This window comes from Osmerus eperlanus, chromosome 27 (genome assembly GCF_963692335.1).
Source record: "Osmerus eperlanus chromosome 27, fOsmEpe2.1, whole genome shotgun sequence".
Lineage (NCBI taxonomy): Eukaryota > Metazoa > Chordata > Actinopteri > Osmeriformes > Osmeridae > Osmerus > Osmerus eperlanus.
The window spans coordinates 254,115-280,428 of NC_085044.1; the positions used below are offsets into that span (position 1 = coordinate 254,115).

At 44.6% G+C, this 26,314-nt stretch overlaps 4 protein-coding genes and 1 long non-coding RNA gene across 9 annotated transcripts; all 5 read left to right on the top strand.

Annotated features, from left to right (window-relative positions):
* Nucleotides 1-65: 65 nt before the first annotated feature.
* akt2l (v-akt murine thymoma viral oncogene homolog 2, like) lies at nt 66-7,607 on the top strand. The gene is made up of 14 exons (XM_062452978.1): nt 66-193; nt 1,346-1,494; nt 2,804-2,932; nt 3,553-3,664; nt 3,884-4,037; nt 4,171-4,302; nt 4,716-4,781; nt 4,904-4,972; nt 5,278-5,400; nt 5,601-5,729; nt 5,813-6,027; nt 6,300-6,387; nt 6,773-6,875; nt 7,079-7,607. Exons 2-14 carry the CDS (start codon nt 1,449-1,451, stop codon nt 7,156-7,158), a joined length of 1,446 nt encoding a protein of 481 aa, XP_062308962.1. The 5' UTR covers nt 66-193; nt 1,346-1,448; the 3' UTR covers nt 7,159-7,607.
* Nucleotides 7,608-8,242: 635 nt separating this feature from the next.
* On the top strand, nt 8,243-9,010 carry LOC134013472 (uncharacterized). The gene is made up of 2 exons (XR_009928956.1): nt 8,243-8,312; nt 8,502-9,010. It is a non-coding gene; the product is annotated as an uncharacterized LOC134013472 (long non-coding RNA).
* Nucleotides 9,011-10,857: 1,847 nt separating this feature from the next.
* On the top strand, nt 10,858-14,980 carry LOC134013647 (CLOCK-interacting pacemaker-like). Of its 3 annotated transcripts, none has more exons than XM_062453228.1 (3): nt 10,858-11,294; nt 11,998-12,149; nt 12,536-14,980. In XM_062453228.1, exons 2-3 carry the CDS (start codon nt 12,042-12,044, stop codon nt 13,607-13,609), a joined length of 1,182 nt encoding a protein of 393 aa, XP_062309212.1. In that variant the 5' UTR covers nt 10,858-11,294; nt 11,998-12,041; the 3' UTR covers nt 13,610-14,980. The 3 variants fall into 3 exon arrangements, with proteins under 3 accessions (XP_062309212.1, XP_062309211.1, XP_062309210.1); XM_062453227.1 differs by having other exon boundaries at nt 10,859-11,294; nt 11,926-12,149; XM_062453226.1 differs by having other exon boundaries at nt 10,859-12,149.
* A 193-nt stretch (nt 14,981-15,173) lies between these two features.
* On the top strand, nt 15,174-19,636 carry LOC134013648 (NHL repeat-containing protein 3-like). Of its 2 annotated transcripts, none has more exons than XM_062453230.1 (7): nt 15,174-15,393; nt 16,000-16,152; nt 16,367-16,517; nt 16,882-17,082; nt 17,166-17,257; nt 17,361-17,473; nt 17,669-19,636. In XM_062453230.1, the coding sequence occupies exons 1-7, from the start codon at nt 15,301-15,303 to the stop codon at nt 17,913-17,915; spliced, it is 1,050 nt and encodes a 349-aa protein (XP_062309214.1). In that variant the 5' UTR covers nt 15,174-15,300; the 3' UTR covers nt 17,916-19,636. The 2 variants fall into 2 exon arrangements, with proteins under 2 accessions (XP_062309214.1, XP_062309213.1); XM_062453229.1 differs by having other exon boundaries at nt 15,175-15,393; nt 15,997-16,152.
* Nucleotides 19,637-20,293: 657 nt separating this feature from the next.
* lrrc32 (leucine rich repeat containing 32) lies at nt 20,294-26,160 on the top strand. Of its 2 annotated transcripts, none has more exons than XM_062453568.1 (3): nt 20,294-20,628; nt 22,030-22,123; nt 23,769-26,160. In XM_062453568.1, the coding sequence occupies exons 1-3, from the start codon at nt 20,588-20,590 to the stop codon at nt 25,692-25,694; spliced, it is 2,061 nt and encodes a 686-aa protein (XP_062309552.1). In that variant the 5' UTR covers nt 20,294-20,587; the 3' UTR covers nt 25,695-26,160. The 2 variants fall into 2 exon arrangements, with proteins under 2 accessions (XP_062309552.1, XP_062309553.1); XM_062453569.1 differs by lacking the exon at nt 20,294-20,628 and adding an exon at nt 20,931-21,186.
* The last annotated feature ends 154 nt before the right edge of the window (nt 26,161-26,314 follow it).

Consider the following 26,314-nt stretch of genomic DNA (forward strand, 5'->3'; position numbering starts at 1 on the left):
GGATAGGCACTATTCTTTCTTACGTAGGCTACCTACTCCTGAACAGTAGGTGGCAGTGATGCACCTCTTAACGTTGGTTGCAATCTGCCATTAAACCAAAGAAGAAGAAGTTACCTGATGTTTTTCTTCTCTGATGGTGGCCTGCTCTGGATTTAGCCTGCCAAAACTGCCTTTGCGACAAGAACAACGTGGGGTAAAGAAAGGATAAAATATGTTATACATTAATAATATATAGTCTACATGTTTGATAGGCATTTTTTTTTTTTTTTTTTTACAAATTCGAAACAAACTAATATTGTTAAACGCGATTTGTTAGCCTAACTTGCATGCTGACATAAGCAGCAAACTAGCTCGAGCTAGCACTATGTCTAGAGTCAGAGTAGACTAACTAGCAAGGCTAGATTACAGCACGTAGGTTACAGCAAGACTGAGTTGACAGCGTTACAGTAGCTAACATACTGTTACCAAAAGTTAGAGCCACCGGTGCTATAGCAACATACAATGTTTGCGTTAATTTTGTCTAATTATAAATCAGGTTATAGATGCTCAGGTTAGCGTACTTCCTTCATTTAAGTTATTGTTGGTTTGCCAGCTAAGCAGGTAATGTAGCATACAAGCTACGAGACGTATTGTGCTAAAGTCGGGATAGCTGAGCAGCATGGCTAGATATCTAGCGTAACTATGCTAAATCTAAATTATATATGTAATACGGCTGTCTTGACTAAATAACGCGTGGCTACCCTAGATAGCTAACCCGCGGTAGTAGTACTGTCTTACTGAACTTCTACTGTTAGCCAGCAACGAGGTTATTGGTTTGCTAACCTAGCAGTACAGTAGCACCGTCGCAGCCTGCTTCAAAATAAAATTGCACTTAATTGATCGACATGACTTAGCGATACTACAGTATCGCCGTTAGCTACCTTGTAACGTAGCTAGCCTACGTGTATAACGTACTAGCTAGTTGAGCAATAATCAAGCTAACATGATCAGATACACAACACTAACAAGATACTTACATGGATTAAAAACATGTAGGCTAGATAGTTTATATTTAAGTCAGAAACTTCAGACAATTGTTTTCCGCAAACTAGCTCTGGCTCTCCACTTTCCTAATTTATAAAGTTTTGTTAGCAATCTAGTCATTGTGGGATATTACAAGTAAAATCACTTGTCATATATTCGCTAAATATTAACCACTAGCTAGTTCAACCACACCCAGTCTGTTAAAGAACTAAATATAGATGGCAGATCTATATATTTACAAATAGACTTAACAATTCGATTAAATTCGTGTTATGGACATTGTGGGGCCTAGAACTGTCATGTGTCTCCTATTCATCTGCAGGTGCTGTGCAGCATCATTGAAACTTGATTAGGCAAACCATTTCCCAGGCTCCCCTTCCCTCAACCCCCCTCCCTGACCCGGTCCAGACCTCTCAACCTTCACCATGAATGAAATCAGCATAGTCAGAGAAGGATGGCTCCACAAGAGAGGTGAGAACCCAAATCCTACGCTAATTACATGTAACAGTTCTCATGTAGTGCATTTGAAGAATTCAGACCCCTTTACTTTTTCCACATTCCACACCGTAACCTAAAATTGATACAAATTCTTCCCTCTCTTCCAAATACAAACAAAACCCCTGGGTTAGGGTTAGGGTTAGGGGTATCATTAATGACTGTTTAGCTTTCCTTAGTTTGGGGCTTTTCTCTTGTCTGCAGATCCTCAAGATCTGTTAGGTTGAGTGTGTCGCTCCAGAGTCTCAGGTCTCTAGGGATGTTGGCTCTGGTTTGGTCCATCCAGGGACGTATACAGACTTGTCCCAGAGCCACTTGTAACGTTGGCTTGGCTTTGAGGTCAGGGTCGTTGTCCTGTTGAACCTGCAGCATGCTCTGGAGGCATCAAGGATCTCTGCTACTGTGGTACTTGGTTACTGTGGTTACTGTAGATCAGGTGATTCATGCTAAAGGGTTCAGTTTATGCAGACCACAGTTTTGTTTCTTATAGTCAGAGTACTTTAGGTGTTACACTGGCTGTCATGTCCCTTATACTTCCACCTGACTACTACACAATAAAGGCGGCCTGGTGTATGTTGTCCCATCTGAGGTTTTCTGGAGCCCTGAGCGAAGGCGGAAGTGACACTCAAATCTGCTCGCGAGTCATTTTGTCCGGCATTATTTTAGAAATGAAATGAAAAGCTGCCGAAAGGGCTCCTCCTCTTCCGCTACGTAGCCAAGATGGCTCCCGTTTAGGGCGAGTAGTGGCCATCGTTGTACACTGCATTTTTTGACCGTTTGCAGTGCACCATCCGGGTACTTTCAGTGCCCTGAATTCTGCTGGTTCTGTCAGTGTAAGCGCCCTAAGCACTGAAAGTCAGTGCTCGAAGTGCACAAGTGCTCGGTAGTAGACACAGCCCTTGTGTTTGTCTGTACAATCAATTGAATTGACCACAGGTGGACTCCAATCAAGTTGTATAAACATCAATGGAAGCAGGATTCACCAGAGCTGTCTTTAGTGTCATAAGGAAGTCTGATTAAGTATGCTGATGTCGCATTTATTTTTTTTTTTTATGTGTAAAATAATTTACATAAAAAAATGATTTGGGTCATTATTAGATCGTATGTAGGCTGATGAAAAAAATAAATGCATCCATTTAGTGTATTTTTGTATTGTAATAGTCTATTGTTTCACACAGTTTTGTACCAAATATTCTCAGAATATTGACAAAAGTAACTTGTGCTTGAATCTGGTTATGTCTGTTTGTGTGAGTTCCATGTATTCAAGTACCTTTTCTGCCTATAGGCGAGTATATTAAGACATGGAGACCCAGGTATTTCATTCTGAAGAGTGATGGTTCCTTTATTGGCTACAAGGAGAAGCCAGACCACACGGACCAGAGTGTACCACCTCTCAACAACTTCTCAGTGGCAGGTTCGTCTCACACAACAGAAATGTTTTAGTGTAATGTATCGTAGATTTTCTTACACCAAACCTTTGCTTGGTTTTTAGGGGTGTAACAATTCTCTATCCACAGTGCAGTTCATACTTTTATCCACCTTTGAGGGAGGGGCGGGGGGTGGTTTACGGAAGGATCATGGTCTTGGTGTCAGAACATTACACCTCTGTTGGTTTTCGTTGTGCAGCTGAAAGTGGCATTTAGAAACAGCAAGGGAAACACTTTGGCAAACAAGAGGGTGGTTTATTCACATTAAATGTGGCTGTGTGAATACTGTTGTAACTGTTTTACCTGCTGCTGTAATTGTTCTACCTGCTGCTGTAACTGTTCTACCTGCTGTTGTAACTGTTCTACCTGCTGCTGTAACTGTTCTACCTGCTGTTGTAACTGTTCTACCTGCTTCTGTAACTGTTCTACCTGCTGCTGTAACTGTTCTACCTGCTGCTGTAACTGTTCTACCTGCTGCTGTAACTGTTCTACCTGCTGCTGTAACTGTTCTACCTGCTGCTGTAACTGTTCTACCTGCTGCTGTAACTGTTCTACCTGCTGCTGTAACTGTTCTACCTGCTGCTGTAACTGTTCTACCTGCTTCCAGAGTGTCAGCTGATGAAGACGGAACGCCCGCGCCCAAACACCTTTGTGATCCGCTGCCTGCAGTGGACCACCGTCATCGAGCGCACCTTCCACGTGGAGAACAATGAGGAGAGGTGAGGGGGGAGAGACAATGCTGTTAGCTATAGGTGAAGGGGGAGAGAGACAATGATGTTAGCTATAGGTGAGGGGGGAGAGAGACAATGCTGTTAGCTACATGCCTGAGGTGCTGCCGAGACTGCTGGATGACCGTGTGTGTGTGTGTGTGTGTGTGTGTGTGTGTGTGTGTGTGTGTGTGTGTGTGTGTGTGTGTGTGTGTGTGTGTGTGTGTGTAGAGAGGAGTGGATCCGGTCCATCCAGGCGGTGGCTCACGGTCTGAAGAGGAGGGAACCAGAGGAGGAAGAGGAGCCCATGGATCTGTTCCACTCTCCCAGCGACTGCAGTCTGGAAGAGATGGAGGTGGCCATGTCCAAAAGCAGCTCTAAAGTGGTAAGTGTGTGTCTCAAGTGACTGAGAATCTGTCTAGCGTGCAAGATGGTGTGTGCAACCTGTTATGTTGCCATTCGAAAACAAGTGAATGGGTCTATAAGATGGCTAAGGTCCAGCTCTACTGTGTTATCAGACAATGAGCGACTTTGAGTACCTGAAGCTGCTGGGCAAGGGAACTTTTGGGAAGGTGATCCTGGTCAAGGAGAAGTCCACTGGTGTTCACTACGCTATGAAGATCCTACGCAAGGAGGTCATCATTGCCAAGGTAAGACTGGGTCTCTCAGGGCTCTGCAAGGAGGTCATCATTGCCAAGGTAAGACTGGGTCTCTCAGGGCTCTGCAAGGAGGTCATCATTGCCAAGGTAAGACTGGGTCTCTCAGGGCTCTGCAAGGAGGTCATCATTGCCAAGGTAAGACTGGGTCTCTCAGGGCTCTGCAAGGAGGTCATCATTGCCAAGGTAAGACTGGGTCTCTCAGGGCTCTGTTGAACAGAGCAGTAGAATCTGCTGCGTTACTGGATCTGTAGATTATTCTTGTCGTCTTTCCACATATTCTGGATGTGCAAGTTAGTTGGGTTAGTACATGAGTTTATGTATGTGTGTTGGAGTGTATCAGTGAATTTGGGCGTGTGTATTGTAAATGGCCAGGCTAACTCCCGTGTCACTGTGTTGATGTCCAGGATGAGGTGGCCCACACAGTTACAGAAAGCAGAGTGCTGCAGAACACACGGCACCCCTTCCTTACTGTAAGTCTTAGCCAATCACACAACTGTTACACACACGTCTTAGCCAATCACACAACTGTTACACACACCATTTACATACAGGACACGTTGTCTGATTGCTCATCATCTGCCCTGTCTCCCAGACCCTGAAATATGCCTTCCAGACACATGACCGACTGTGCTTTGTTATGGAATATGCCAACGGAGGAGAGGTTGGTGATAACACAGCCCATATTCACCTATATCATATACACAGTCAACTCTATCATATACACTGTCACCCATATCATATACACTGTCACCCATATCATATACACTGTCACCCATATCATATACACTGTCACCCATATCATATACACTGTCACCCATATCATATACACTGTCACCCATATCATATACACTGTCACCCATATCACATACAGTCACCAATATCATTTACTCCCATAGTCACATGCCACCTCTAGTTTATCACTGAATGTGACGCTTACCTGAAGTTGTCTGACTCGTGTCCTCGCAGCTGTTCTTCCACCTGTCTCGAGAGCGCGTATTCACAGAAGACCGAGCTCGTTTCTATGGCGCAGAGATTGTGTCTGCGTTGGAGTACCTTCACTCTCGTGATGTTGTCTACAGGGATTTAAAGGTAGTACAACCGCTGATCACTGGTCCCACACATCTCACTGACATGACTTCAAATGTTCCTTTTCACAAAATACATTTAAAGGATAGTTATACAGGATTATTATTATTTTTTAATTTCTTTTGAACATTTAGGCAAATCGAGTTGGGTATGTCACATAGCACCAGAATGTGTCTATCTCTGAAACGCTGTTGTGCCCCCAGCTGGAGAACCTGATGTTGGACAAGGACGGCCACATCAAGATCACAGACTTCGGGTTGTGTAAGGAGGGCATCACCCCTGACGCCACCATGAAGACCTTCTGTGGCACTCCAGAGTACCTGGCACCAGAGGTACGCTCGTCAGGCTCGTCAGACAATAGGGACGTTCTCCCAGATATCCAGTGTATCGGACGAGCCCACTCCTCTCTCCACAGGTGCTGGAGGACAACGACTACGGCCGGGCGGTGGACTGGTGGGGCCTGGGCGTGGTCATGTACGAGATGATGTGCGGCCGGCTGCCCTTCTACAACCAGGACCATGAGCGCCTGTTCGAGCTGATCCTTATGGAGGAGATCCGCTTCCCCAGGAACCTGGCGCCCGAAGGCAAGGCCCTGCTGGCCGGCCTACTGAAGAAGGACCCCAAGCACAGGTCTGGTCTGCTGGGAGTAGGGTTAGCTCTGCAGGTCTGGTCTGCTGGGAGTAGGGTTAGCTCTGCAGGTCTGGTCTGCTGGGAGCAGGGTTAGCTCTGCAGGTCTGGTCTAGCACACAGCTTCACACATTAATGTCTTTATGTCCCGTTTGATAGAAGCGTGTACTCATTATCTAACATCTCTGAAGAAATGGACAATATCATGGTTACTCAGAGAGCATGTTGTCCTCAGGGGGTCAAGCCTGAGACTGATGTCTTTCTGTTGATGACAGGTTAGGGGGTGGGCCCAATGATGCCAAAGAGGTGATGACCCACAAGTTCTTCTCCACCATTAACTGGCAAGATGTTCTGCAGAGGAAGGTGAGGGAGAACTTGGCACCTGTTGTCATGGGTTGCCCAGATCTGTCGTCATTGGGCTATGTCTTTTGAATGTTTGAGTAAAACCTAAATCGAATCACAGGAAAGTAGCTGGGAGTATAGACTGTGAGCAATACAATGCTTACTCACACTTCTTGCAACAGTATAATAATCATAACAAGGTAACGGATATTTGAATCAAATGGGATATAGAACATTTGGAAGTTTACAGGGGGGTCTTTATGTACGTAACCACCTAATTAGCATAATGTACACATTGAGTAAACAAAACATTACTTATATCAAGTTTCACAAGGTAACTTGTGAGAGCTGTGTGACTGAGATGAGCTAAGCAGGGTCTCCTCCCTGATTGTCTCTCTCCTCCCAGCTGACTCCGCCCTTCAAGCCTCAGGTGACTTCTGAAACCGATACCCGGTATTTTGACGACGAGTTCACAGCACAGACCATCACCCTCACGCCTCCAGATAAATGTGAGTATTTTACGTGTTTTTGTATTTATTTTTCTGTCTTGCATGGTGATCTACACTGATCTTTACTGTTACATGGTGATCTACACTGATCTTTCCTGTTACATGGTGATCTACACTGATCTTTACTGTTACATGGTGATCTAAACTGATCTTTACAGTAACTTTGAAACTGTTAACATTCTAATGTTCTTATGTGCTTCCAGATGACAATCTGGATTGTGAGGACCCTAACCAACCTGCCCACTTTCCCCAGTTCTCATACTCTGCCAGCATAAGAGAGTGATGCCTCCATAACAAATCTCACACACACATACACACGCTCGTATCGAAGACTGGAATCTCATGATGCCATAAACTGGTGGTTTATTGGTCTTGGCGGGATCTGTGCCAAAACTCACCACCACAATGTTATGTATAAACTGTAGCCACACTACCCTCAGGCCTGGCTGTCCCTGCAGCACACAAGGTCAGCAGGACACACAGGACTAACACACCAGGTCAGCATGGACACACAGGACTAGCTCTACCACCTATGGACACACCTGCAGATGACTATTGCTGCTCTCCTTTCTGCGTTTCTTGTACGTACTGATGGAACTCGGTCCTGATTTTCAATTCCTCTCATTTTCCTTTTCCTTTTTACACTAACACACAACTGCTGGAGCTAAAAGAAACACTCAAATTAATGCCCATATTTCTGAGTTTTTGCTTAATAAGGAGACATACTCTTTCTCTGTGATTCGCAAGTGTTCTTTTCTGGAATGATCTGTTACCATGGTGATGGCACTGGTCTACAGGGAGAAGAGGGAGGTTTGGAACTAGGAGACTAGGAGGGAGGGGAGGTTTGGAACTAGGAGACTAGGAGGGAGGGGAGGTTTGGAACTAGGAGACTAGGAGGAAGGTGAGGTTTGGAACTAGGAGACTAGGAGGGAGGGGAGGTTTGGAACTAGGAGACTAGGAGGGAGGGGAGGTTTGGAACTAGGAGACTAGGAGGGAGGGGAGGTTTGGAACTAGGAGACTAGGAGGAAGGGGAGGTTTGGAACTAGGAGACTAGGAGGGAGGGGAGGTTTGGAACTAGGAGACTAGGAGGGAGGGGAGGTTTGGAACTAGGAGACTAGGAGGGAGGGGAGGTTTGGAACTAGGAGACTAGGAGGGAGGGGAGGTTTGGAACTAGGAGACTAGGAGGGAGGTGAGGTTTGGAACTAGGAGGGAGGGGAGGTTTGGAACTAGGAGACTAGGAGGGAGGGGAGGTTTGGAACTAGGAGACTAGGAGGGAGGGGAGGTTTGGAACTAGGAGACTAGGAGGGAGGGGAGGTTTGGAACTAGGAGACTAGGAGGGAGGTGAGGTTTGGAACTAGGAGACTAGGAGGGAGGTGAGGTTTGGAACTAGGAGACTAGGAGGGAGGGGAGGTTTGGAACTAGGAGACTAGGAGGGAGGTGAGGTTTGGAACTAGGAGACTAGGAGGAAGGGGAGGTTTGGAACTAGGAGACTAGGAGGGAGGGGAGGTTTGGAACTAGGAGACTAGGAGGGAGGGGAGGTTTGGAACTAGGAGGGAGGTGAGGTTTGGAACTAGGAGACTAGGAGGGAGGTGAGGTTTGGAACTAGGAGACTAGGAGGGAGGTGAGGTTTGGAACTAGGAGACGGTCGTCCATGTGTCTGCGAAGAAAGCATCAAAACTGAACTTCCACATTGAAAGAATGAGTTGAGTGTGTAATTGATGTATGCTTGCTGCCTGGAGACGACATGGTGACATAATAGAACATGGGGATGATGCAACAAAGCTGACATGTCAGAATCTACTGAGGAACACGCGATGCAGGAGATGACCTCGAACTGTAACCAGAACATGGACTCATGAACAGCTCTGGGTTTGGACTGAATGTTGTTAATGAAATTAACAAAGTGCCACAGAAATGACTGGGAATTGGGAATCCCTCACTGCACAAGGTAGACAGATATTTTTTTATGAAACAAGTTTTTAATGAAGGAGGTCACATCTTGTTGGTCTTCGATCAAAACACACCAGCCATGTGATTTACATTACATCAATCAGCACTTAGTTACTTCAACAGACCTAATTTTATGTTAAGTTGAGAAATGTGTGTGCGTGTGTGTATAAATGTTATCTTTCTGACTTTGGTAAAATGTCTCATATCTGCTGTACTGTTTAGGAGCAGAGGGGCATCATGAAGCCTCTGATTACGGGCCCTGTTGTAACTCAACACCAGGGTGTGGTGAATGTAAACAAACAGCCCAGCTTGTCTGACCACGCCCTGCACACGGCCCTCAGTTACCTTTGTGTGTGAAATCATTTAACCCTTGTGTTATCTTCGGGTCATTCTGACCCATCAGTCATTGTGACCCACCGTCGTATTGCGACAACTTTACCGCATACAAAAACAAAGTGAAGCATTTTATTTTAACCGTCGGGCTGTCTCAGACCCCCCACATTGCGAAGGTTAAAAGAAAATGATATTTATTTGTTTTTGTATTGGGTAAAATTGGGTAAACACAACGATGGTTCGTTGTGAACCTTTGGGTCATGTGACCCGAAGGCAGCACAAAGGTTAAAAAAGAAACCATGATGTTTTGTTTTTCTGTTTCACCCCCTCCCCCTAACTGCCCCTCCCCCTAACTGCCCTGAAACCCGAAATACTTGACTCTCATTCATACATTTAGTGGAAAACATGATTTTGATTCTATAACAAATCGAATGGGTCCCATTTTCTGTGGGGTCTTCATGATTTTCCGCCACTAAAGATCTTTCAAGTAGTATTGGTGCCATGAGAGCCATGTACAAGCCATGTACATAAACATTAAACATGTACAAGCCATGTACATTAACATGTACATAAACATTAACATGTACAAGCCATGTACATAAACATGTACAAGGGAAAGGAGAACAAGTGTAATTTAAGCAAACTGTCCAAACCTAAAAGTTAAATGCTAGAAAGCATACTAAATCAGTGGTCAATATTAAGAAACTAAAGTTACTGGTCATTTCAATTCTGTCCAAACTGCAACACTTTGCCAGGCAACTTTTAAAATGACAACCTTTTTTGTTTTGACAGTTTGTAGTCTTTTCATTTGAGTTCTAAACTGTCACACTGCCAGGACTTTCTGTAGATCATTATCATTGTGCAATCAATATAATCTTACGTTAAAAAGATCATACTGTGGTTGAATATAAATCCCTGCAGTTCCAACACAACCACATCTACAAATCCTAATCCAGGTAGTGCACGTGGAAAGGCTCACGAAATGTATCTAACTCGCTTTACTTTCAGGGTTACAGACACTTCATGAGATCCGCATTACAGAAGTTAAATATACAGTATTTTGAAGGACGTGGCTTGTCTGGAGTTACGTAACGTGGAAATGTCGTGTGCTTGGTCTCGTGGTGTTCACCAGTTAGGTATGACGTCCTCCAGACACGAGCCACGTTGGTTCTTAACGCGCTCACCGCGTGGGACATGTGCGCTTGAACAGCGACCACGCCTCTGCCGCTGCCACGTGCGGCCTCACATTTCCAATTCTGTGTAAAATTGAAGGATGCTGGACTACGGTGTCCACGTGAGTCTTCCCTAGCTTCCGTAGTAAATGCTATTACTGTATTAAAATAGTATTAAAGGAAAGCACAGTTTATATTTTTAGGTTAATTATTTCAAATTAGATGTCATAAATTGCATAACTGACCATTTTGTTATTAAGGATAACACAAATGGTCGGCAGTTTTCCGCTTCAAATATTAGTGTATTATGGAATTTTGTCCACTGCGATTCACTCTAAAATCTGCGTAGCCTCATTACCTTAACGGATTGGCCTGTTGGATGATTGAGTGTGTTATGGTTAGGGTTGTGTTCGCTTGGTTGCGCGATTTGTGAGAGAAGAACACAAACACATGTTAAAAATGAAAAGTCTCCCCGCCTCGAACCAGCATTACGTTCCCCACAGTGTTGCACCCACCACGTGTCTGCGCACGGGATTGGCCATGGCCCTGCCTGTCTACTGTGACGCCAGTTCTGGCTGGGCAGCACCACAGAGCTGCTAGTATTTACAACAGGGGCGGGGCTAGATGTGACATTCACATAATGGTTGCTCAAATCAAATGAGAAGTTTCAATTTGAGAAGGAGTCACAGGTACACAGGTGCCATTGCAACAATGTATAAACTTAAGAGCTTGGCGATATCTACAATTGACAGACTTTCGCTATATTGCTATTGTGGATGACGATGCTATTCCGAGCAATAAATAAAACACTATTCGATAGGATGGTACCCTAAAATGTTACGAAGTGAAGAACTGAAGTTTGTAGCTGAATGCTGCATGGATGGCGTCTGCTTCTAGTAGTCACAAATAAAAGGAAGCAGATGACAACTGAAGACAAACATTGGAGAAAGAGGATAGATTATTGGTAAGTAGCCTCTATTAAAAATATCTTAACATGAGCATATCATTAGCCAGATCTTAGAAATGTAATTTATTATATTCATGAATGAAGTTATCATGTATAAAGTACTTTATATTCATAAAAGATCATAATGTGTGATGTCCATTATGATCTTGTTTCTAAAGCAGTTATTCATCCGTTGTCACGTAGGCCTACATTAAACTGCTCAAATATTTCCGTGACAAAGTGTCTGGTCGGCATGGTTGTTGACATGTAGCAGTCGCCAGAGCCCGCAGGTCATTACATAACAGGGCTGAGTCCATAAGGAATGGTACTTTGAATAATTTGTATATTTCAAATCCCCCAAAATATAAGGCAATTGTGCTCAAATGTGCCACTTACAACAGGCAAATCTATTCATTACATTTCAGGATGCTGACATGTAGGCTGTATCTTTGATGGCCATTAGCCAATACATTGACATTCATTAAAATATGCTTTAACTCGTTTGTTCTAAAGTTATGGTTTTTATATGAATTTTTTCATGTTGTGTGAGATGAGTGTTTGAAGCCAGAGAACATTTGTAGTGCTTAAATAATGTAATTTAACTACATAATAAAGATTTTAAAGCTGACTTGTTTTGGTACGTTTGAAGATGCACTGTGTATTAGAAGAATGGGCGAGTGTTCTTCCCCCTTCCTCTCCCTCCATCTCTCTCGTCCACTAGAATCTGGTTCCCTTCAGAGGGACCTCCATGCCCAGAGCAGCACAATGGCACAGTCACCCAGGAGGAACAGCAGTGGTGCTCCAGGCCTCGACCGGGCAGTGTACCAGGATGTCGCCCACTGCTATGTCATCAAGAACCTGGTGGTCAAACCGGTGAGGCTCTTACAGTACCTGGAGATCATGATCCAGTAGAAACGCGTTTTTCCCTGTATGTCTGTGAAGCAGAGGGAAGACCAGGGTCCTTTCCTAACCCTAAGGTCCAGGGACTCTGAGATCAAGTAGAGCATCTGCACAGCTCCTGACCCAACCTGGCCCTTAATGAACAGCACATATTATCTGGCCTAGTTGACTTAACTATTGGCAACCATCATATATTTTCCATGCTCTTTTCTTCCCGTCACTTGATTTTATGTCTACATTTTATGTCTCCTTATATCTCTGTGAATTTAACCCCCTTCATGTCTTTTGCTCTTCCTGTAATTATGGCTATGGCTCGCTGTTCTCAAAACACCCCTGCTTATAACCTCCTGGTGGTACAGTCCGGCCCCCTGCTGTGTGGCGTCGGATGGAACAGTCTGTCTGCTGCCGAGGAAACACCCACCCAGCTCCTGGTGGTCCAGCCTGGAGGACCTGCCTCAAGCCCGTCTTCAAGTCTGCCCCAGAGTCAGCACAGGACAGGGGGAGAGGCAAGCAAGAACTCCTACCTGCCAATCCTCAACTCTTACCTACGCATTGCCCCCCACCCCAGGCAAGAGAGCTCAGAGCAGGAGAGAGGGGGTGATGGGGCAGGGGGGGTGAAGCAGAGCGGTGGCGAGGGCCAGAGACAGACCAAGAGGGTGTGCACAGAGGAGAGGAGAGAGACCGTGTCCACCAGCCAGCAGAGGGAGGGGAGGCCTCAACATCAGGCCAGCAGCAGCTCCATCCTTCGCCTGCCCCACCACTCCCTGGGTGGGCCCTCCTTGTCCACCCAGCGCAGGCCACATCACCACCGTCCCCACAGTCCCTCCACCTTGCGCTCCAGCAGTGTGGGCTCCTCCTCCACCGACAGCCCGCCTCACCCGGCTTCTGAAGCTCAGGCTGGGGACATTCTTTCAGACAGCCAATCAGACTGCTCCTCTGTCCACCAGCGCCGCTTTCTCAACACGGCTGAAATCCTGAGCCAATCGGGACTCCTGGCCATCACGCTGCGCACCAAGGACCTGCAGCGTCAGAGCGCTGCCACAGAGAGAGACATCGCCCAGCTGCGGCAGCACGCCCACCTGCTCTGCCTGGCCGTCCAGGCCCTGGGGCCCGGCCCGGGCCCCTCCCCCATGGACACACTGCTCCAGGCCATGGACCAGTCAGGCTGCTACAGCAGCATGGACTGGGGGCAGATCAACACCCGCCAACCCCCCAACAGAGCCAAGAGGGGAAACGAGACGGAGAGAGAGAAAGGTGGCGACAGAAAAGACGACAGCCAGGCCCCGAACTTTGTGTCTGTGGGTTACCATGACGACAGAACCTCGCCGCCCTCGCCTCTGTTTGCACCATCACCTGCTCCACCTGTCCTTTCCTCCTGCACTACTAGAGCACTGGCTAGCCCCACCATGCAGCCCTCCCAATGCCCTGGCTAGCCCCACCATGCAGCCCTCCCAATGCCCTGGCTAGCCCCACCATGCAGCCCTCCCAATGCCCTGGCTAGCCCCACCATGCAGCCCTCCCAATGCCCTGGCTAGCCCCACCATGCAGCCCTCCCAATGCCCTGGCTAGCCCCACCATGCAGCCCTCCCAATGCCCTGGCTAGCCCCACCATGCAGCCCTCCCAATGCCCTGGCTAGCCCCACCATGCAGCCCTCCCAATGCCCTGGCTAGCCCCACCATGCAGCCCTCCCAATGCCCTGGCTAGCCCCACCATGCAGCCCTCCCAATGCCCTGGCTAGCCCCACCATGCAGCCCTCCCAATGCCCTGGCTAGCCCCACCATGCAGCCCTCCCAATGCCCTGGCTAGCCCCACCATGCAGCCCTCCAAAGCTTTAAGGCAAATTGGTCCAAACAGTACCGGTCCTAGCACATTTGGCGCCCTAGGCAAGATTTATCACGGGACCCCCCCCCCCCCCCCCCGGAGCGCAAATCGGGGTGCCCCCCCCCCAACCAAAACACAGACATATGACGTGGCGCGGTTGGCGCCCTCTGCTGGTAGTGCGGGAGGGTTAGGTAATGGATGCACTTGGGAATAAAATGCCACCCCCCTCTTCATGCCGCCCTAGGCAGCTGCCTATGTCGCCTGTAGGAAGGACCGGCCCTGGGTCCAACTGTAGTTACTGTTGTTTTTGGGACAATTAATACTTTCTTTGACATGGCTTAACCTTATTTCTCAGTTATGCTTTGGAGAAAACTGGGGGTCTGATCAGCCATTTTGCTTGGGCGCTGCTTAACAATCCAGTGTAACAATGTGAATGTCCTTTTACTTGTTATACCTGACAGTGTTAGTGTGTGGTAGTGGAGTAAAAGCCATAATTACAGCTTCTTATTTTGTACTAGCATGCTGGCGTGGGACATTAAGTCCGCTGAAGTTATAGACCATCCATCCATCCATCCAGCACAATCTCTGACTGCTAAAACGTATACATTTGTTTTAATTGTTCAGTCTCAATAAGAATCAAGGAAATAATCCTAAAAGTGTTGTCATCACTGTTTAAAAAATATATCCTATGCATAGGATATATACTGGAAGACAGTACATATTCAACAGTACAGGAATGGAAACGTTATAATAATGAATACAACCAATCAACGCGGCTAGATGCTGAGTTGAGGTAACAGAAACAGACACTGTTCCCCTCTCAATGTGGTCATCTGCATGTAGATGAAATCTTTTTCTACCAAGGCTGTTAGTCAGACACAATGAGAATATGTATGATCATGCTGCACATTGTTTACAACTGATTAATTGACTTTAAAATAAAGCATCATACAACTAACAGGGACACAGAAATTGTGGGCTTTTTATGTAGGTTGGCTCTGTTAGTCCTGTCTGTGTTGTCGTGTTGGTGTGCTCCAATTAACTATAGTTTTAGTTTTTTCTGTGAAAGTTAAAGTATTTATAGTTGCGCGTTCTCTTCCAAAATACATTAGGTGTATTCGACTTCATGCTATTTTTACGTGTTCAGTTACCACGTGACCGTTTACAACACAACTGTCCTTTAGTCATATGATCAAAACAGGAAGTACTGCGAATATAATGCTAGTGTGGTGAACGGAATGTGAATGTAGAAGAGAAAAAGATTAAGATAGCTAGTCTAGTCTACCTTTCAAGATCTGGCCCATGAAAAGAAGAAGTCACAACTGTCTGATAGCGACAACAATGGGGACGTTTTTTCTGCTCATGATGGTGTTGTATGGCACCATCAATTCACAGGTAAAAACAATATAAAACTTAGCAGAATATTATTTAGATGCATGTCAATCGGTGCTCAGTATTAATGTCTTGTTTTGGTAGTTGCATGTGCAAAACCTCTAATCATGTTGGGTCAAAATGACACATGACGTGTTGTAGGCTTACATAATGGGTCACAGGCTTCGCGCTGTCTCCTCCATGTTGCACTACGTGTGTTCTTTCATATAATGCTAGTCAGTACGAGTTATGATACCTAGTTCAAAGTTAACTTTTTGCGAGCCTTCACGTTACAGTTAGAGAAACATTTGGTGAACCGGAACAATACAAAGCCAATATGAAACCTGAACCTGTTCCTGAACACACATGACCTCCGACTGCCGTTGCAGGCAGGCTGACTGCCACTGCAGGCAACGACCCTGAGCTCGTACCGACGCTCTTTACCTGGAGCCTCCTTGGACTCGATTACAATTCAAACTCATTAGAAGGCTTTCATTGAAACTACACCTGAGTGAAAAGCATGTGCAACTCCATAAGTTTGAGCTGCATGATGTTAGCATGGTTGTACATTTTATTAGGATTTTTGTGTAATTTTCAAGTTAATTTCTGACACATACTCATTTTCAGCAGTCAGAAAGCCCTAGCTACAAACAAGATTACAGACTCCTAGGAAGACCCCTGTACAAACTGGATATATCCTGGCCGAAATACCCTGAGCTGTTTAGTGGTGAGGTGTTTGGAGTGGCTGTGGATCAGTATTCTGGTGTGGTGTATGTTGCACAGGTTGGTAATAAAAAAAATCTGTAGAAATAATTTTCTCTTCTCTTTCTAGGCCAGCATCATCTATAATATCAGTGGATTTAGACCCACTAACAAAATGAAGTTATTGCTCATAAATACATGTTGATGCCGTAAGGCCATCACCAAATATGGCCTATTGGTCACACTTCAAATGGAATATTGACTATTACTGTATAATGTAAGTCCTGTGTTTCAGAGAGGTGAGGCGGTGCCCCGTGTGCTGGTATTCTCCACAGACGGAGAGCTCCTCTTGGCCTGGAACACCAGCACCCTGGACATGCCTCACGGAATCTTCCTAGCCGACGCAGACACCAATCCCACTGTCTGGGTCACTGATGTTGGGACGGGTGAGATATTTGTCAATGAAATTGTAATGTTTGACTTGTTAACCCTTGTGTTATCTTCGGGTCATTCTGACCCATCAGTCATTGTGACCCACCGTCGTATTGCGACAGATTTACCGCATACAAAGACAAAGTGAAGCATTTTCTTTTAACCGTTGGGCTGTCTCAGACCCCCCACATTGCAAAGGTTAAAAGAAAATTATTTTAATTTGTTTTTGTATTGGGTAAAATTGGGTAAACACAACGATGGTTCGTTATGAACCTTTGGGTCATGTGACCCGAAGGCAGCACGAGGGTTAAACGAACAACTGTGCTTTCTGGAAAGTGATGATGCTGTTTTAGTGCTGACAGTCCCAACCTTCTGTAGGCCCATATGGTCACTGCGTGAAGCAGTACTCTCCCTCTGGGACGCTGCTGCAGGTGCTGGGGAGTCCAGGGAAGGCCGGCTCTGGGCTGAACCCTCTGGAGTTCGACCAGCCTGCAGAGGTCTTTGTCCACAGCTCTGGGGAGATCTACATCGTGGATGGCGATGGAGGCATGAACAACCGCCTCATTAAACTGTCCCCAGGTCAGAACATCACATCTTCGCAGCCTCTGGAGCTCTGTGTGCCTGCCGCAATCTGACCTGGTTGTGTGTTGAAACCCCTGCAGATCTGGAGGTGCTGTGGATCCATGGAGAGAAGGGCCAAGGCCTCGCCCAGTTCTACATCCCTCACAGTGTCACCCTGGACACCTTCCACAGGGTAGGCAGTCCCAGACCAAGTCTCATCACATTTGATTATTCTAAGGTCTAACTAGACCCTTTCACTCTGATTGAGAGAGGGGATATGGTGTTTGGGTTCCCAGGTGTGGGTTGCTGACCGAGGAAACAAGCGTATCCAGGTGTTCAACTCTGTGACTGGAGACTGGCTGGGCACCTGGGGAAGCTGCTTCACCGAGGACGCGCCATACTCTGTCAGGTAGATATACTCTGTCAGGTAGATATACTCTGTCAGGTAGATATACTCTGTCAGGTAGATATACTCTGTCAGGTGGATATACTCTGTCAGGTGGATCCACAAAATATGCAGTTTTCCTTATAAATATTTTTTTTCGTCTAGTTATCTTTTAGGGGAGACCAGCACATATTATATGTGATTTTGTGCTTCTTTTAGATTAACACCAGACCAGAAGTACTTTATTGTTGTGCAGCTGAATACCAATCAGATCTCAGTGCTGAAGGCTCCACCAGTGGGTGTGATTGGTCAGTGCCAGGTGGTTAGTGTGATCCAGTTAGCGGAGGATGTGAAGCCACATCTAGTGGACCTGGACCTGAAGACAGGGGCTCTGTATGTGGCTGAGCTAGGAGCACAGCAAGCTCAGAAGTTCACTCCCTTCAGTTTGGGCGGCAGCTTCCTCTAGGTAAGTATGCTGCAAATACTTACATATAACATATGCACACTGGACCAAGCGAAAACAAACCATTGTGTGTATGTGTGTAGTTTGCAAAGCATACAGTCCAAAAGTATTCCAAAAACAATTATCTCATGTTAGGGAATTGCAAACGCTACATTGAAATTTGTCAAAGAAAAATATTTTTTCTTTTGAAATCACTGAAAATCCAAATCAACTATTGTAAGGGGACATTAGTTTTAGGATTAGTTATTATATGTTGGTTTTTCCTATGTTGGGAAATATTATATAATAAATTATATACAAGACAAATAAAAAAACGTGTATCTTTTTACCTAAGTATTCAACTTCAGTATTCTCCTGCAGTAACAGCCTAAAGTATTTGGGGGCAATCCAGCTTTGTAGTTGAATACTGACGCTAGATATTGAAGTCTTTATTGTATTTCAATAGTGCAAGGCACTGTGGATATATATTCTCTTGGTCTTCCTGTTTTTTCTTTTTCTGTACATAAATATACATACTACAATACTTTGGATTATATTCACAAAGGATTAACCAATTGGTCTGTCTTAATTACTGGCATGAAATCATGTATAAACCTGTAGGGTCAGCCACGGGAGTATTTGAATATCAAAGTGCAATGACCTTTGATATTCTGTATAAGAGTGTGTGTGAAGGGGATCTGAACATCCAGAAAACATTCCAAGAGTAAAATTCTTTGAGGGTTTTTTTCATGTTTTTGGGGGCTTTTTATTAATTTGAGATAGTTACAGGAAAAGCAGGGTTTGAGAAAGGGAAAGACGTGCAGGAAAATTCCTGGGCCAGAAACAAACCCGGGCCCCTGTGTTATCAGGGCACCCCAAAGATTTGAATGTTTGAATGTGCCTATCCCTTCTAGCGAGGAATTAGCTCTGACCATACTACCATACGATGTGTGAAGACTCAGTGTGCATGTCCAAAAAGCTCATCACCAATCATTCCAGTGGTCACATGCTAATATAAACAAATGCATGCAAGAAATTATCATTATTTTTAAGGCATTTACTTTTTGCCAGTATAAAATAATTTTTATTAGTTAAGGTTCTATCAAAGTAAAAACAAAACACTGGATAGTTTTATTACAAATACTGTGCCACTTGGATTCAAATCTGTATTTTTGAAATCTGTGTATAACACAGTAAAGTTTTTTTGTTGTGTGACCATAATTATCTTATTTTTATGTTTTTTTTGTGGCTTTGATGGACATGTTTGTGTATGTTTTGTATTGTATTGCAAATACAATGAATATGAATCTGTTTTGTGATGATCCTAAGGGAACGATCCACTCATGTTTTGCTTAGAACGCTGTGTAATTTCTGGACTTTTACACATCCTTGGTAAAAGTCATATATAAATTTTGGCAATGAATGTGGTTCCTGCTATTAATTGTAAATGTTATGCTATGCTGCTTTTATTGTGCCATTGTGTGTTTTGTCCAGAAACATTGAATATTAATGTTACATGCTAGAGATTCTTTCTCTCTATAGCTTTAAGTGAGTTGTCATCATCAGTAAATACACTTGATGGGTAGTCTGAATGACCAATGGCCATGCCAGGCCTTAGTGGGGAATTTAATCTGAACATTGGAACGAAGGTAACAAATAACGAAAGGTTGCAAGTGACTAAAAAGCTATTTTTTGGGAATTGGTGTGTACAGCTATGGAATAAATTGCAACTGAGACCACTGCAACATTCAGTTTCTCTGGTTTTATTATTTATAGGTAGGCTAATTGTTTTGGTTTCCTACAACTACAATTGTGATTATTTGGTAATAAGAAACGTTGAAGTTTCACATCCCTTTGGACGGACATAAAGTTCTGTAATTGCATGTTATGACTGATTGATCTAGATACGTTGTAGATGGGCGATGCAGCGGATGCTAGCAGATTTTACGTTCCCCTTGCAAGAACGTGCACTAACATCTCCGCTTCTAGGCTATATTATCATTCATTCATATCTGGAATATCGTCTGTAATACCTTACTTAGCACGCCGACTTAATGATCCATCGTTTCAGTGTACTCCTAATCCTTTTCATTTGAATGAAAAACTTGGTGACTTTATTGACGCCAGTATTGCGGGGGCCAGTGTGTATTCGAATATTGGCAGCTCCAGTGATATGCAATCATTACATTTTAGGTCATTGGATGGTAGGCGTACCCCAGAAAGAGGATTTTTCTTTTTACATATTAACAATATAAAAACAAAGAACAGAATCAAACTCCATTGACCTCCTTACTAAAATGACCCTTTTGTCTATAGAGGGCGCCAGTGACTTTCAAATATGATAGCCTAATTAGGCTACAGCTGAAAAGTTGTATTCTTAAGTGCGCATACAGTTCAAATGTTAGTATTCGTCGACATGTCATCTCCACTCTTACAATTTCAGTAAGATTGGAATATTTCTCAACTATGCCATATCTGAAATGATAGCCAATGCATCAAGACATTTGTTCTAGCATATTAAACGAAAAGTATCCTACTTGAATTTGTAAACACTCAGGGGAAATGGGATTCCCCGGCGAGCTTCTAATGATTACTGGACAGAAGATGCTGCATCTTTGGTCACGGATGGAGACTCACTCATTTCATGAAGGCTTGTCTCGAGAAGAAAAGAACGGACCTATCTCCTCCAGTACAATATGGCACAACACTTTGGAGGAAAATGGAGATCGCATAGCTGGTATGTAGCCTACAAGAGTGCACTTACCATTTGTATTATATTAGTACCGTGGCAGATTAATAGTTTTAATTGTTCGATTTACAAAACGTAATATAAAGTAAACTACAACTAAAGGGTATAAATCTTTTGCCAAGTATGGTTTAATACATTTGCTTGCCACAGAAAGACAATATACTAGTCAGACTACTTAGTTTACGTTTGCATCTGTAACGATTTACAGAAAGAGGGTAGGAATGCTCACCATCCTGACGGCTGCTGACGGCTGACTCGCCGCAAGCATCAGGGACAGTTGAGATTAGGAGAGGGAGAGCATGTTAGAAATGAGAGAGGGTGAGGTGGGTTGAGCAGGAGGAATCTGGATATCCCTATACCATATAAGGCATTTCTGTAAAGGGGGGAAGGGGGAAAACAACAATTATGCAGGATATTCTAGTTGCGTTTGCTGGCATGTACTGGCTTCTAAGTATGTGAAAGAGTGTCGGTGATGATGTGAGAGTACTGCAGGAGCAGCAGATTGAGCAGGACACACTGCAAGGGACAATAGACACACTGGACAAGGTAAACATCAGCCATCAATGTATACATCGACAGAGGTTTTTGTAAACTCAATGTGTGTAGTTTAGTGAACAAATGGAATCTATAAGTCTTCTGTTCGGCAGCAAATTGACTGAGCAGGATTATTAAGCACTGATTTAAGTTTGTTGAAACAAAGGGAGGAATGTCTTATGTAAAAGTTACAGAACATGGATGTAAAATTAGAGAGATGCTGGTTGGAATGTTGGATTATTACAATAAATATCTCTTGCTGAGAACTTTGAGGGTATTTTTGTTTATGTTTACTGAATGGTGGACAGCATAGTGCTCAACACATAGAAGGGTAGGTAGGTCTGCTCAACACATAGAAGGTAGATAGGGTTATTCTCTCTGTTGTTATGTGAGGTATAGATATAATACAGATGTCTTCTGAACACCTCAGAAGACGCCCAGAGGTGAAGAACACATTAAACTATCACTTTAAAGTGTCAGCACAACTTAGATTTGTTCTGTATTTATGGTGAAAAATGTCCCTCAAAACCAAGCTTGCTTGAATAATGCCAAAATACCTTTAGTATTTAATGACCTTTCAGATCTTGGTTGAAGTTGAATATATAGCAGCAGTTTCGTTTGTGCAACTCAAGATTAAAAACATGTTTCACTGGAACTAGAACTAAATATAGTATTAAGTGTGAAAGTCACACATTAGTCATTCTAAGTGTGAAATGTAAAACAATGAAAGCGGTCTCAGCAGATACACAGCTCTGTCAAAAGTCAGCCTCCCTGGCCCAACTTAACTTCCTCTCAGTGGTGTTGCTACAGCATCGTTTCTTACGTCTGGTCTGTTTGATCGTCTCTCTCCCGTAGCACCATGTCAGGCTCCATCTGGCTGCTCCTGGTCCTCACCAGTCCACTGGTGGCCTCCTTCCTGCCCCTGCGCCAGCTCGCTCCCTGTGAAGTGGTAAGTCACCTCAACCAGCCCACTAACCAAGCTCTAAATATGTGGATGTCTGTGTGTGAAATCTGAGTTTTTTAGAAACTCACTTGTTGGCTCTGCATATCCTCTTTATTTAGTTCATGTTTATATAAGTATGAATGTATCCTTGCCGTGTAGTTTACATCAGAGTTCAGATAACAGTAGAAACATCAGGTACTTTTTCGAAGTCCCTGCGGGCAGATATGGCGTCTAGAAACTGTTTTTGTTAGCGTCTGTTCTCCTGTGTTCTAAGGAGGGGATAGTATGACCAGGCGGCCCATAAACTGTCCCTCCTCTAGACTCCAGGATATATGGAGGAGGCTGGAATGCTTTATTCTTCCTCACCCTGGTCTGGAGATGTGAAATTCATACTTGAGGAACTCTCTACTTTGTGTTAAGAGACAAGTTAAAATGACCCAGAGTAGTTTCTATGCATCTTTCTTGCTTAAGATTGAACTATTTCTATGACAAATCTCTCCGTGAACATGTTTGGATGAAAACCCTCTGGTCTGCTGCAGAGATACAGAGAAAAGGTGGGAATGTCCTCTCTCAGAGACCATTAATATGGCCCTGATGTTACACAACATGGCCCTGATGTTACACAACACCCTGATAATGTTAACGTTCCTCAGACAGGAGAGGTCTGGATACTCAGGACATTAAGACTCCACGGATATCAGCTGTATTATGATGTCTTGGACAGGGTCCACCCTGGATACTCTCATCGCCTCAGTCATCATACTATTCTTATAACCAGGCATAGTGCTTATGTTTCATTGTGATTTAACTACATAGCAACACTTTAGTTGAACGTTACAGTAACACTGTAACTACATACCAACACCTATAGTAAAATCATTGTAGTTACATAGAAACTCCTATGTGATTAAATTAGGTTGAGTGTTAGTTATTACAAAAGTGTAAGAAGGCCAGTATGGGGAAGGAGTGTGAGGGGTGAGTTGATGTTGTAAAGGGGCAGTTGAAGGTTGTTGCCAAAACAAGATCAATGTTAACATCTGCAGGTCCTCCATACCAAGTTTCTCTTGTGCAATAACTTACCACTTAACCGCAATAAAGTGTACACCTAACTACATACCAGTTCCTAAGTACTTTGGCTATGTAGTTAAATGGTAGTTAATGTAACCTTAAATGTAAAATGTTGACCTAACCTGTTACTTAACACATAGTTGTTAGCATTGGTGAATTTATGTGTAAAAAGTAAGAGGCTTTTCTTCAGGATAGTCAGGAGTCCTTGCCACATACTAAAGAAACCCCAAATTTGCCAAAAACCATTTATGATTGTGTATGTGTGCTTTTTTTGGGCTGTGTTTAGAGACAGGGCTTAGGCTGTATGGTTTCCATTATCCTTTATTAGCCACTCGGAGTGATCAAAGCCTCTCTGATACACTGGTGTGAATAGTTATTGAAAGGGGGACCTTTCTGAATGGGGCGCAGGAGACGTGAGAGGAGCTTGTTGAGATGAAAGTTCCCCTACAAGCTCCACCTCATCTCCCCAGGAGACCAGGAGCACTGATACACTGACTCTGCATCAAGGTGATATTTTGGGAGTGAGGCAGCACTGCAAATATCAAAGCTCATGGAGTTGTTTCTGTGTATCATTTGTCCACAGATCGAGATGGACGCGTCCTGCACCAATCTGAACCTGGACACCGTTCCAGACAAGCTTCCCGAAGGCATCCAAAAAATTGACCTATCGTGGAACATTTTACAAAACCTTACCCAAGAGGGTCTGGCATTCTACAGCAGTATACATCACCTGAACCTACATTCCAACAAGATACAGTTCATCCAGCCTGGCTTGTTTAAAGACATGACCAGTCTTAAAGTGCTGAACCTCTCCAGGAACTACTTGGATGTGTTTGCTGTCTCTAAGACCCATGTTGGTCCACTGACAGCTGTAGAGATGCTGGACCTCTCAGGCAATGGCCTGTTCACTGGGATGACTGACTACTTCCTGTGTGACGCTCCTGCTCTCCTAAATCTGTCTCTGAACAGCAACAGTATTACCAAAATAGCCCAAAACACCTTTTGTGGATCTTTGGCTTTGAGAAGAATTGACTTTCACAACAACGTCATCTTGGAGATTGAGAACGGGGCCTTCGACTCACTGCTCCAGCTGTCTGAACTGGATTTGTCGATGAACTCAATCAGTTGCATTGCTGACTTTAACCTTTCTCAACTAAAGGTGTTAAATCTTAGTAAGAACAGCATGGAATCATTCCAAACCACAGACTCAGACCTTGAATATGAACTCCTCTACCTTGATCTGAGAGAAAACAGGATCCACTACTTTCCCCTCATCCCCCGAAGGAACAAGCTAATGTATCTGGATGTGTCCAGGAACCGTCTGAGGAGCATCAACACGACAGGGACGGCAGAGGAGATGGAACTCCTCAGAGACGTGCTCGCGGCGCCAGGCCAGTCTGCTGGAAGCAGCAGGCACCAAGATTTCTCGAGGCTTGTGTACCTCGACATGAGTTACAACCAGATCAAGAGCATACCAAAATCTTTTTTCTGTAGCATGGTGTCTCTTGAGGTCTTGAACGTTAGTAACAACTGTATAGGAGCATTTCTGGTAGATCAGGAAACCCCCATGAACGTGTTAAAGACTCTGGACCTGAGCTTCAACGCCCTTCAGAACTTCTCTTTAGGGTCGAACAGCCTGCGCTCTCTCGAGGAGCTCTTCCTGCAGGGAAACTTCCTTCAGACCATTCATCCTGCAACCTTCCAAACTCTGCCCTGTATCAGATACCTGCACCTCCAGCAAAACTATCTGAAGGTCTGTGCCACACAGAGAAAACCACCCAACTCTCCAGAGGCAGACTTCACCTCCCACAATCCTCCAGGATGTGTCTCATTTTCTTCCATACCAACCTTACACTTTCTGTACCTTTCTCAGAACAGTCTTGAGGCCTTGCCCCCATATGCCTTCTACGGCACTCCACTGAGGCTGCTTGACCTTTCCCTGAACCCAGGCTTAGAGATGCATGATGATGCCCTCTCTGGTCTGGAAAACTCCTTGTCTCATCTATCACTGAAGGAAAACCACATGCCAGAACTGAAACCGGACCTCTCCCTGCTGGGAAATCTAAAGTTTGTGGACCTCTCCGCTAACAAACTGACCACTTTCCCTTTGTGGAACAAGCAGTCGTCCATAGAGTCCCTGAACCTGCAGAACAACAGCCTGGTGACAGTGCAGTATGAGACGGTGGTTGCGCTGGAGCGCAGCCTGAAGGTGCTGTATGTGGGCTCCAACCCGCTGGGCTGCTGCAGCAACCTGCCCTTCCTCCTCATGCTCCAGAAGGCTGCTGTCACCGTCCCCGACATCGCCACGGCCACCTGCCTCGACGCCCAGGGCCCCGAGCCTGTGGAGAGGAACATCGGGAGTGTGACCCAGGAACAGTGCCAGACTCTCAGCAGGAGCTGGATCATCATAGCTGTAGTGATGGTGGTGGTGTTAATAGCAGCACTAGCGCTGCTTGTCAAGGTGTGCCTCCCAAGGAAAAGAAGGTTCAACAGTAGCTTCAAGGCATGATGAACATGCCCCCCCCAACCTGAACCCAATGTGATTGGCTGGAAAGACAATCCTGAACCCAATGTGATTGGCTGGAAGGACAATCTTGAAATCCGGAAACATGAAGAACATTGGTGCCTTTTAATGTGAAGTGGCATTTTTCCTTCTTAAGCTGACATTGAGGGAATGTCAAAAGTTTGAGCAAACCAAGCATGAAGGAAAAGGCTGTGTAACATAAAAGCCTTCATGTTTAAATTTGTGTCATACAAGAAGTATTACTGCGCCGTCAAAGGGGGGGGGGAATCTTTTCAACAAGAATTATTATATTTCCCAAGAAGTAGAATGATTCACTTGAGGTCACAATGTTTCTGATTAATACAGCAAAGCTCTGGTTTAGTCCACCAGTTCCAGAAATTAAATGACAATAACACAAAAACAAATGAAAAGGCTAGAAACAAAAATTGTCACTTTTAACATACTTTATAAGCGTGAACGAGCCCAGGTGTTGAATACTCAAGGCCCAGGTGTTGAATACTCAAAGCCCTATGGCTGATATTCTTAGCTTTTCTTTCTCACATAAAAGTTTCCATATCTATGCAGAGGGTTGCACATGTAACTATGAGCTGCTTTTTTTAAATTAT

Bases quoted from the DNA above. Each gene is read 5' to 3' on its own strand.
- akt2l (XM_062452978.1), top strand. From the start codon at position 1,449: ATGAATGAAATCAGCATAGTCAGAGAAGGATGGCTCCACAAGAGAG. The intron at 1,495-2,803 runs GTGAGAACCCAA...TTCTGCCTATAG, and splicing joins AGGATGGCTCCACAAGAGAG to GCGAGTATATTAAGACATGG. The intron at 5,730-5,812 runs GTACGCTCGTCA...CTCTCTCCACAG, and splicing joins CAGAGTACCTGGCACCAGAG to GTGCTGGAGGACAACGACTA.
- LOC134013647 (XM_062453226.1), top strand. From the start codon at position 11,946: ATGGGCGAGTGTTCTTCCCCCTTCCTCTCCCTCCATCTCTCTCGTCCA. The intron at 12,150-12,535 runs GTGAGGCTCTTA...CTGGTGGTACAG, and splicing joins AGAACCTGGTGGTCAAACCG to TCCGGCCCCCTGCTGTGTGG.
- LOC134013648 (XM_062453229.1), top strand. From the start codon at position 15,301: ATGAAAAGAAGAAGTCACAACTGTCTGATAGCGACAACAATGGGGACG. The intron at 16,518-16,881 runs GTGAGATATTTG...AACCTTCTGTAG, and splicing joins GGTCACTGATGTTGGGACGG to GCCCATATGGTCACTGCGTG. The intron at 17,258-17,360 runs GTAGGCAGTCCC...TTGGGTTCCCAG, and splicing joins CCCTGGACACCTTCCACAGG to GTGTGGGTTGCTGACCGAGG.
- lrrc32 (XM_062453568.1), top strand. From the start codon at position 20,588: ATGGCACAACACTTTGGAGGAAAATGGAGATCGCATAGCTG. The intron at 20,629-22,029 runs GTATGTAGCCTA...TCTCTCCCGTAG, and splicing joins AAATGGAGATCGCATAGCTG to CACCATGTCAGGCTCCATCT. The intron at 22,124-23,768 runs GTAAGTCACCTC...ATTTGTCCACAG, and splicing joins AGCTCGCTCCCTGTGAAGTG to ATCGAGATGGACGCGTCCTG.